The 12220-nt window shown below is 42.6% G+C and overlaps 1 protein-coding gene across 1 annotated transcript in view; it reads right to left on the reverse strand.

Moving 5' to 3' along the window:
* Adam12 (ADAM metallopeptidase domain 12) overlaps positions 1-12220 on the reverse strand; it is a 293978-nt gene that overhangs the window by 215142 nt on the left and 66616 nt on the right. Inside the window, exon 3 of the mRNA XM_051193213.1 lies at positions 1703-1776. Within this exon, the coding sequence (XP_051049170.1) occupies positions 1703-1776 (74 nt within the window). The remainder of the gene's footprint in view (positions 1-1702; positions 1777-12220) is intronic.

Raw genomic sequence — 12220 nt, forward strand, 5'->3', positions numbered from 1 at the left:
ATGGTGGCACAGGTGTGAGGCAGCTGGTTACACTGCACCCACTGTCAGGAAGCAGAGAGTAGACAAGGGAGACAGGCTATAAAGTCTCAGGGTCTGCCTCCAGTGAGCTACCTTCCCCACAGTGGCCCTACCTTCCAAATGGTTCACAACCTTCCAAATCAGTGTTACCATTTGAGAACCAAGTCTCCAAACACACGAGAACATTTTCCATTCTAACCACACCCCTTCATTACTTCCATGGAGATATTTTCAAAGCCATATACATGAAGCAATGGGAGGGGGAGCAAATTTACCACAATATTCTTACATGAACAAAAATAGAGGGGCTGAGGAGATTGCTCAGTGGTTATGGTTCTCACTGTACAAATAAGATGACTTAAATTAGGATCCCCAGCACCCATATAAAAGCCAACATTTACGATTCTCACACTTGGAAACAAAGACAAGAGGATCCTGGAGGCTTTCCCAGGAAAAACTTAGTGGTTTAGCTCCAGGCTCAGTGAGAGACTCTGTCTCAAAAAGCACAGTGAAGAGAGCAATTATGGAAGACAGCCTCTGACTTACACATATGAATACACATGATATGCACAGTTACACATGTATGTATACACACACACACACACACACACACACACACCCTAATTAATTACAATGTTAAAAAGATCTTTAAAATATTTACTTTCTGAAGTCAGGTACATATAAAGCAATTTAATTTTCTATTTATAACCCCGCATACTCAATCCATGCGCCTGAACCTTTACTTTCAAGTCATCAGTATACAAGAAAAACTAAAACATATCATATATCATATATGCATTGCTTTCCAAGTCTTTGATCCACTCGGTGGTGAAGGATAGACATGTAAGATGAAACACAAAGTGGCAGGTTGCAGATCCCTGGGAGCAGGCTGTGTCATTTTACATATACCCATTTAAAGTGTTTTGCCGCCTTAGATGCCGAATGTCAGGACAGTCTCTTCCATCTGACTTTCTTAACCACAAACTCAAGCTCTGATATGATGAGCAGCCTGATTTGTTCCCACTAAGACTGGCTCTGGCCTCTGAGACTGTATGTCCATAGTGGATGTCCTCCCTTCTCTCGCTGTTAGCTCCCCAACCCCCACCCCATCTTACTGAAGAGTGAGGAAGAGAAGCTAGCTCTCCTGCAAGGGGAAAGCTTAAAGCCCCCGGCCCCCGCTTTAAGCCAGGTGGGACCTGGCAAGAAGAGTTATTCTTTTAAACACAGATTGCTCTCTGGAAGACCTCATTAGCCAAAGTAAGAATTAAATAGATAAGAAAAGCCCTTTTGTAAGTGTGGTACTCATAGGAGGGCCGATGTGTGTGTGTGTGTGTGTGTGTGTGTGTGTGTGTGTGTGTGTGAGTAGGGGTGGGGGGGTTAAAGGAGACTCCAATAGGAGTTCTCAGTAGACACTACTTCTCTCCTGAGAAGCCATACGCAAAAGATGCCGATATCCATGCTCTCAGAAAAGCAAACAAAACAAAACAAAACAAAAAGGTACACTGTTTTCTAGAAATGTGTAATTTTTCCCTTAAAGGGACAAGTTTTTAAATTAAAGCCTAAGATGAAGTGAGTAACAGTGGAGCAAGCTCGCAAGATCAAACACATTCTGAGGGTAATGTAGATTATAGAACAGTGTCCCAACTTTCTCCGGTCACTGTGAACAAGAATGAATTTGACTTACTCATTCCTTTCCAGACTTAGGATCAGTTCTCGACTCTCCAGCTGCAGCTGCACAGTCAACACATCTGGATGATCCTGAAAGGTAAGCAGGAAGGGTTATTTGGAGAGCACTTGGCTTTCCTTGCCCACATCCTGATGCTCCACATCAGTGTAGTCAGGGGAGAGGAAGGAGGGGGTTGTTCAGAATGATTTTGAGGGAGAGGGAGGAGAGAAAAAGAGGAAGGTAGTGGGAGAGAAAAACTGATTTTCTTCTTGGGGACTTATTATGACTCCAAGTACTGAGGACCAGGGTGATAGAATTAAAAAAAAAAAAAAAATGGGACTCTTGGCCCTGCTGTGGCCTTTATACTCTTTTCCTTTGACTATTCTTCCTTTGGACCCTTAGCTCTGACCACAGATCCTGTCCATCCCATCCTCCCTTTCCTTGATCTTCCCCAACTGCCCAAAGAGCACCTCTATTTTTTACCTGCTCGTGGCAGAAAACCCTGAAGTCTTCCCCCCAGGCTCCCTGGCCCTCCTCTGCCCCCCCCCCGCCACTAGTGAATGCATGAACAGTCCCACAGAACAGCGACTCCCTCCCATCCTTCTCTCCACCCCATTCCTGTTCAACCGGCAGGCAACTTCCCTGAACACATGCCTTTCTCCTGTAAACTCTTTGAACCAGGTTCTCCTGGGTTTACCTTTCCTTTCTTCCCATCCATTCTCCAACAGTGGAAGGACACTCACACCTTCAGCCTTGCATGACCCTGTGCTCCTTTCCTACCCCACTGATAAGATACCAGGATTTGAACTCAGCCTATGGTTTCCCATATCCTCTCCATAACAGGCCTACACTGCCCTCCTCCCTCCTTACCTGACTGTAGTTCCTGGCTCTGCCTGCCCTTGGAGCACCAGAGTTGTCTTGCTGCCCTGAGAATTTGCATGTGCTGGCTTCTCTACCTGGGGTGCATTCCCTGTCTACTGGACTCAGCTTAGAAGTTGTCTATTAGAAGAAGCATGACCTCACCACCAATCTCCTGCTACTCTGTCCTTTATCCCTTAAATGGAAGGGGACTCATACTACTTGTGATCAGTGTGTTGGTTTGTGCTTCTTTACAATGACAGCAGGAGTGCTGGGTAAATAACAGGTAGGGAGTGAAGGAAGGAATCTGTCCATGCTAGAGAAATGGCTCTGCAGACCTCTCTTCCTTTTGCTCTACTACCATCCTCCCCTGCTTCACTCCTCTAACCCATTTACTCACATATCTGTGGATGCAGCCCAGTCCTGGGGATGGTGCTGCCCACATTTAGGTTGGGGCTTCCTACCTCAGTGAACCTACTGTAAACAATCTCTCACAGATATGTCCAGACACTTGTCTCCAAGGTGATTCTAGATCGTATCAAGTTGACAACCACTTCAAAATACCTTAGTATATTAGGAAAGGTCTGGGTGGTACAAAAAAATAATCCAGTAGAAGGAGAAAAGGGAGAGATACATCCATCCCAATCCACCCACTGACTGGCCATTTTGGTTAAAAAACCTGCTTACATCCATTTTCCTAATTGTTATTGACTGAAGACCTTAAAGCCTGGCATTCGTCTTCTTAAGATGACATATTGATGAATCACCTAATAGAATTACATCCTTTGTTGGATGTACAAAGAACTATATTTGTTGAGCCAATCAATCAAATGCTAATCAATATGCCAAAGATGTTTAGACAGTAGCTATAATTTTATCTTTTAAACTGAGGAAAGTACCTTTAAGCAAATAAGTAAAGTACATCAATGTTTCTTTTCAAAACAATAAAATAATTATAGGGTACATACTACACAAATGGAAATATACAGATTATTCCCAGAATTGTAGAAAGCCCATTTTCTAATTTGCTTTTTTGATGCTATAGTAAACACTATTACCAAAAGACACCTGGGGAGGAGGGGGCCTATTTGTCCTACAGGTTACAGTCCATCATTGAGGGAGGCCAAGGCAGGAACTCAAGCAGAGGAGTGCTTGAGGAGTGCTACCTACTTGCTTACTTCTCCTGGCTTGCTCAGTTACTTTCATTATATGAAGTTCAGGTCTACCCAGACCACCACAGTATTCATTCCCTGCCATGAAGACAGAAGACATGAGCAGAACTGATCTTCTCTTTCCTAATATAGTCTCTGAGGTAGTTTGGGCACAGTGATGGGAAGGTCATTACTGTAGCCTATGAACTCAGTTTACCCAGGCAGCCTCTTAAAGGCCCCCAGATGTTCCACAGGCCGAGGTTAGGGTTAGGGCTTCAGCACATAGATCTGGCAGGGCCAGGACGTAAATCAGTCCTCAACATCCTTTCTCCATGCTTACATCCCACTCATTCCTTACCAGAGGAAATTGTTATCCTGAAGCTACTAATCACTAATTAATGTTCATTAACATATTGATTTCCTTTATAATTTATTCCCACTGTGCCTATTTCTAAATAAACCTCTGGTTTTGTCCAGTTTTGAGCTTCAGCCTCATACCCAGCCCATTCCTCTATGACTCAGCTGGTTCTGCTTAATCTTATACCTGTAGATTCATATGTGTAAGGGTTGTTTGTTCCATGTGTTGTTCATTCTCATAAGTTTACAATATTCTGTTGTATGAACAATTTCTATTTCCACATTCATGTAAATAGATGCTCACTGACTTTTTTTTCTGATCACCTATCTCTTTGTACATGACTTTACACATCTGTGTCATGTCTGAAACTAAATAGGTTCTGTCGGTGGTGGGGTTTGTCTATCTGCCTTCATTGGGAATTTACTGTTTCTAATCTATTAATAGACTACATTCTCTCAGTTACTGGATATATTTTTCTGATACTCCACAACTTTATAGATATCTGACCCCCCAAAAAAAGGTCAGGCAAGAAAATTTGTTAAGTATAAAAGTGAATATTGTTAGGATTTATTTGTTTTATTTTTTTAAAAGATTTATTTATTTATTATGTATACAACATTCTGTCTGCATGTATCCCTTGCAGGCCAGAAGAGGGCAGCAGATCTCATTACAGATGGTTGTAAGCCACTATGTGGTTGCTGGGAATTGAACTCAGGACCTCTGGAAGAGTAGTCAGTGCTCTTAACCTCTGAGCCATCTCTCCAGTCCCTGGATTTATTTGTTTTAAAAGTTTCACATTTATTTGTTTTTTTTTGGGGGGGGGAGTCTGTGCCATGACACCAATGTGAAGGTCGGAGGTCAGCTTGCCAGAATTGGCTCTCATCTTCCATCACATGGATTCTAGGTCTTAAACTCAGGTCCTCTGGCTTATATGTAAGCACCTTATCTGATGATCCATCCATAGCCTGAGCCTTTAGTTTCCACCATTAGTGACAGGCAGAGAATGTTTGACTATTGGAACATGTGATACTGCTCTCTGTGAAATTCTAGTTCACGCTTCCTACCCCTGAGCTACATCCCCAGCCCTTTACATACATGTCAGTGATAGATTTTACCATGTAGTGTGTGCTGTGCTGCTCAGGGTGGACACTTGCTTGCTAATATCAATTTTCTACTGGAAAACAAAGGTCAGTAAGTCACAAATAAAAATTATCATTCTTTCTTTCCTCCCTTCCACAGTGTGCATGCACTATACACCACCACCATACACATACAACCACACACACACACACACACACACACACACACACACACACACACACACACACACACACAGACAGACACAATTTTCAATGACTTAGAAAAATCTGACCCTGACCTTGAAGCTGAGGCCATGTGACAGTGGCTTGGCACCAGGTTTTGCAGGAGCAGAGAATCACCTTCAATAGCCATGTCCATTCCCATCACAGCCCTGAGGTCACTCTCTCCAAATGACACATTCAGAGCCAAAGCCATCCATCTGAACCATCCATGCTGGAAGGTCAGGGGGATCGCGTTTTTCAGGCATAACAACAAATTAAAATATTGCATTCAAGGGAACTCAGGAATAACCAAATCCCTCTCCAGCACTAAATAAATGCTTCAGACTGCAGCCCTGGTGTTCATGGGGCACAAGGGAGCCATTTATTGCTATGAATATTTAGAGGCATCTTGATTACCACTTTAATATTAGCACGTTAACTCTACAGCCTGTGAGTTCTGCACATCACGGAATGCAAAGGCAAGACTGAATGAATGCAGGACAGCACAGTGAGGAATTAGGGCACTGCAGTACCATCATGGGAGGTCGCTGGCTTGGGGCCTATTAGTTATTACATAAGTGAAAGTGATTTTTATCCATGAGTTGGTGATCTTTATTTTTGCAGTGGAAAATTGGTATTAGCAAGGCATGTATGTGTCCAGCTGTTAGCAGATCACAAACTCTCCATAGTAAAAGCTGCTTTTGGTGGACACATAAGGTTCTGGAATTGTCTCACAAGGGTACAGTAGTTACCTCACTTGTGTAAGGCCCTGAGTTGGACACCTAGCACTGTCAACATGTGCACTTGTGTGCGCATGTATGCATGCATGCGTGTGCACACATGCAAAAACATACACACATATAAACATATGAAATGAGAGTTTTAGTTTTACTTTCTAATAGTGGGTTCATTAATTTTATTGGGAAGTCTCCCTCACTTCATTTTGTGGCCTAAGACACACTATAGCTTTGCAGCTCACTTCTGCCTCTGGAGAGCATATGTGTGAGTGACACACATGCAGGTATTTGTGAAAATGTACACATGGGCATGTGGAGGCCAGAAGTAAACCTTGGTGTAGTTCCCCCAGGTGCCATACACCTTGTTTTGTTTTGTTTGTTTTTGAGACAGTGTTTGTTCTCTTTGTTGACCTGGAGCTCACTTATTAGACTAGGCTTAGTGGCCAGCAAGCCCTCTTGTTTTTACCTCTCCAGCACTGAAATTACAAGTAAGTACCTCTACACACATGTCTGTGTGGTTACTGATAAGATTAATTGAGATGGTAAGTGCCCACTGTGGGTAGCACTATTCCCTGGGCTAGGACCTGGGACCATATAATAAAAGGAGCAAGCAAGATGAGCACAAGCATTCATTGCTCTCTGGTTCTTGACTGTGGATACAACATATCCAGCTGCCTCTAGCTTCTCTGCTGTGACGTCCCAGAGGACCCGAGAAGCAAACTCATGATTGCAGAATGAGTAATTTATGGACAGAGCCGCCTCTGCAGGCTTGACTTGCTCACTTTGAAGATGGGGAAAAAATTTTACAAACTTTGGCCCCAAGCCACAAAGAACAGATTCTGCTACACCTCTAAGGAGCAGAAAGGGATCCTGCCTTCGTGTCTCCAAAATGCAAGCTGGCTGAGCTGCCTTCTTTATCTTGTTGGGATTTGGAGTCAAGCCTCATTCCACTTACTGGACTTCAGGTCAGTAAACTGGGAGATAAGAAACAGACACTGTTTTAAGTAACCTATGCCAAGGCCGTTTTTTACAGAAACATTCAAAACTGACATCATTAAGAAGATTGCAGTAAGATCTGAGAGGTAAAATGTCAATTTGTAAACCATCCTGCTTGATGAAATGGGAATGTGTCTTCCTCATAGAAACCCAATAGCAAATGAAACTTCCAAGCGTGACAGCAGGGAGACACAATTTCACTAATTATTTATTGCAGTTTATCCAGATGAGGCTCTTTTTTACAATCTTTTTGTATTTAGATCTAAATGGCTATCATAAATTGTTTTTCTTTAAATTTTCATAAAGCAATGTTATATGTTTACTAATTGAGGGTCTATTTATGAGTCAGGCTTCAGGCCAATCCTGGATTGATGGCTGGAAACAAGTTAGCTTCCTCCTTTCTTACACATGGGAAGATGATTTTAAGTAATCTGTATGTGAGGCCATCACAGATGCAGACAGAAGCAAATAAAAAACTTTTGTGGATACAGTGCAACATAACCACTAAGTTTCACCTTGGTTTGAAATAGCTTAAAGGTAATACTTCCAATGGTGTACAGATACAATCATGGCATTAAAATTCCCTTCCAAAAACACAGCATGCACTGTGTGTATTAACCAGAAAGCTTGGTTTCCTATTCAAAGTTCATTTATCTAACTAATTTGATGTCTGCAAACATTCACACTCTGCTTTGTTTTTCCCCTCAGCAACACCATTTCAAACCTGTCATTCAAAGGAAGTTAATAGCTTAAGTTGCTAGTTTGTTTGCAGGCAAGCTGTCTTCTAGCGTGAATGTACCTCACTCATGTTGACCAAGAACCATTTACCAAGCATCACTGCAATTGCTTTCAAATAAATATTAGCAGAATAAAAGAAGCCCTTTAAAGGGAGCCACTATCGATCACGGTGGCACTGCCAAGTTGCTGTGGATTCAGCAAAGCCAAGTGCAAATAATGTCTATTACAAACAGGATTAAGGCTAATTGCTAAGTTTTTGTAAACCCATTCTAACTGTGCCATGAAAGCTCAACCCCCAAGCTTCAAACAGACCTTGTGAAGAGAATACACGTCTTGGTACTCAGACATGAAGTATGAGTGTCACCAGCTTTGCCCTTTGCTTGCCTGTCAGTTGTTTCTTGAGTATTTGAACTTCTGAATATGGAGATAAAAAGAACCAGAAGACGAGGAGAGAGGGTGCAGGCTGATGCTGGCAGAGGAGAACCTCTGGAATCGGGAGAATGGATAGGTGTGGGAGTGGATGTAGTCCTAGGTTCAGCCCTGAGGACTTGAGACTCAGGAAGAGTACAGGTTTCAGCACCTCTAGGTATGAGATCTCTATGTGGCCTCTTATTTCCCTAGGTTGGATGGCCTTTCAGTTTTCTTTATGGCAGAGTTCCAGCTCCAACCCAGCTAAGTCGTGGGACAGAGAGACCCTTCTATCACATCTGTCATTAAATGAAAACTCTTCCTCTTAAAACACTGATGGACTCAAAGGCCAGTGCTACACACGGGGCCTTTGCTCTTTATGAAGGTGTTCTATATCAGGTCTTCAGGTCCCCTTCCTCTCCTAGGCCTGACATGTGTCCAGAAAGCCCTGTCCTATGGCACTTTCATCAGCAACCACAATGTTTCAGTGTTTAAAACTCACACCTCCTCCAAACATCTCCAAGGCCACTACTCATCTTGTGGCCCCTGCTTGCTCTTATAACCACCCTCCTTTGGGGCCACACTGCTGCTATGACACGCCATCCTCCTCTAAGATCTATATTGACTTGAGTTCTGTGATTCTTTCTGTGGTCTATCTGAAATTATCTGCTCTTACATGGTCCTCATCACACCCCACCTCCAGGGCTACCATCTCCCACTCAGCCCTATATGGTTGTCCTTCCATCTGTGGCTAGGTTATGTCCCGATAAACTTACAGTTGAGACTATTGTAAAATGAAGATACATTCAGTCCATCTAAACTGCTGTCTTTGCTTGTTACCATGATTAAATATCTCGACAAAAGCAACGTAAAGCATCAAGGGCTTGTTCTGGCTCACTTATTTGGCTCGCATATTTTTGAGGTTATATCATGGAGAGAAAGTCACAGCAGCAGGAACTGGTCCCACTGTATGCACAGACAAGAAGCAGAGAGCAGTTAAGTGCTCATGCTCACCTCACTCACTCCTTTTATACTGTTCCAGATCCTGGCCCAGGGACTGGTGCTGTCTATAACCTCAGGCCTGGCCCCTTCACCATCCTTGCAACACTAGCTGGGCCTATGAGTGCATTTGTCTTTGCAGTCCTTGACCCCAAATCAAACAATATTGTACCATATATTCAAAATGGCTGCAAGAGAGGGTTTTGAATGTTCCCATAACAAAGAAATGACCAAAGCTTGGGTGATGAAACATTTGCCCTAATGTCTTGGATTAACCATAACACAGTGGGATATATGGTAATATACTAAAAATATATTGGCTATATTTCCTGTACTGAAATATATCATGCTCAGTAAAAATGTTCAAAGATTAGTCAACTAAAAGTCAAGTTTATGTGCCAGAGAGGTGGCTCAGTGAGTAAAGACCCTTCCCACATAAGGACTTCCTGTCTTCCCAGCAAGAACCCACACTCCCCTGCCACCATTCCACCTGCACAGGGTTCGTGCTGTTAATAAAGAAAACCAAATCAAAACAATGAAAACAAATAATGGACATAGAGTAGGCAGGAGATGAGCAAAGATATGTAGTGATGAAGTGTTGAACAGCAGAGACACACACAAATGCACACATGCACACACATACTCGACTGCACTCATATATGTAAGCATACAAAAACATATTTACACACGTGCAAACATATCATATACATGCATGAGTACACACATACATATATGTGCACAAAGATACATGTGCATGCACATTTGTACACATGTATACATGCATTCACATGCATGTATGCATAATACACATGTGTATACAATACAAATGCATGCACACACATGCACATGCATATACATATGAATATATATGTATGCACATGAACAGATTCACACATACATACATATGTACACATGTATGCATACATGTGCATTTGATTACATGCTCATGTATGCATACATATACTCCATATACACTCATGCTTGCAGACAAACACATAAATGAATTCACATATTTACACATAAACATCCACGCACACACACGCACATGCGCACACACACACACACACACACTTTCTCTTCTTTGACCCATCAATTCCCAGCAGTTGAGAGCTTGAAAGGCTGGACCTGGAGAATAACAGACTGATGCTCCCCCCACACCCCTGTGTGGGAATTGCTGGGAACCAAGTACAGGCTGAAAATATTTTTTATGTTTGGTGTACAATGCCCTATTTCTTATTTTAACTTCTTTTAATGTGTAGTTAACATTAAAATGATCCTAAGTCATTACCTCCTTCCCCAAACCTATCTGTGGGGCCACACTTTTTCATTCCTTCAGTGGATTTCATTGGGGTTTGTAATTGTCTGACCATAAGTCTACACTGGCTCAGGAAGCCGGTCAAATATGCAGGTTATACTTACAATGTAGCAACACTTAGACTAGTTATGATATGAGCCACCTAATTTAGAGCCCAGAAAACCCCATTTCCCCTTTGACCTGTGCCCTCTGGGTCCATAAATTCAATCCCAGAGAGCACTGGCTCAGCTTTTGTGACCCACTGCTTCATAGGATCTGTTACTGTTCCACACGACCTGTTACTCTTCCATAGGACCTGCTGTTTTTTGTTCCATAGGACCTGATATTGTTTCACAGGACCTGCTACTGTTCCATAGGACTTGCTATTGTTGCTAGGACCTGATATTGTTTCATAGGACTTGCTATTGTTTCAGATCTCCCCACACTAGACTTTCTCACAGGCTTTTTAGTAGACCACAGACTTTGTCACTTTGCCTATAGATTTATCCTGCAAGTTGTAACCCACAGGTTCAAACTATTGAGATCTTTTACCACTGTAATTCCTCTAGCCAACCTGGTAGCTACCCAGGGCCATGCCAGATTTATTAAAGTATGAAATGCCAGTGTTGGTGGGAAGCCAAGAAACAGGAATTTCCATGCACAGCTGGTAGAAGTGTGAGCTGGCCCAGCCTTCCATGGGGCAATCTGGAAATTGTTATCATATTCTGTAGAAATGCACATGGCTTTGAGTCAACAATTCCACTCTTAAGAATTCATCTAGGGATATAACCTAGAGAAGGCAGAGATAGAAGCTGCAAAACACTTGGCCTACTTCATAGTGAACAGTTGGAACATACCTGTATGTGTGTAACCATGGGATGGTTACAAAAACAAACAGGAAACTATAGCATGATGCCCATTGCTTTAAAAAGATGGTTGGAGGACGACCCTGACCATTAGATATTTGAACCCCCCTTCCTTCTCTCCTTAAAAACAGATATGAGGGAGGGGCATTTTAGATGATGTTTGAAAGCAATGGAGAATTAATATGTTAATAAAGGCCTGTAGGACTATGATCCAGCTTGAGAAGGAAAGCTAATCATGTTAAGCCCAGAATTTGGGAATGACTGTTCTGCTGAAGGCATCTGTACAGCTTAGACATGGAACCAGGAACCAGATAGGTGAGCAGCTAAGAAATGGTACTGACAATGTCCATCTCACCCCACCCCACAACCCATACATGCCTCAGGCTGGGCTGGGTTCTTAAAATCTTGTGCCCTCTGACAGGAACTGCTCTTTCCACTTTTACACAGTTCTGGACTCCTTGCCTATGGGATGGTGTTGCCTACAGTGGACTGGATCTTCCTACCTATATCAATTAGTTTAATGAAGACAGTCCCCCACAGCCATGACTACAGATCAACCCAATGCAAACAATTCTTCACTAAGACTTTCTTTCCAAGTGATTCTAGGTTGTTTCAAGTTTGGAAGCTAACCATCATACTGCTATCCTACAAAGCCAGTAGAAGCCCTACCTGCCACGAGAAAAGAATGATCCAGCCCACATGTTACCAGTGCCACATTGGGTAAAATCCAGCTTCAGTTTCCTTCTTAAATAGCTGTGTTCAACCAGATGGTCTATAACTCAGTGAATGCTAAGAGTACTCCAGCTTTCACAGCTTCCATTCTTACTATT

Source organism: Phodopus roborovskii, unplaced genomic scaffold (assembly GCF_943737965.1).
Source record: "Phodopus roborovskii unplaced genomic scaffold, PHOROB, whole genome shotgun sequence".
Classification (NCBI taxonomy): domain Eukaryota; kingdom Metazoa; phylum Chordata; class Mammalia; order Rodentia; family Cricetidae; genus Phodopus; species Phodopus roborovskii.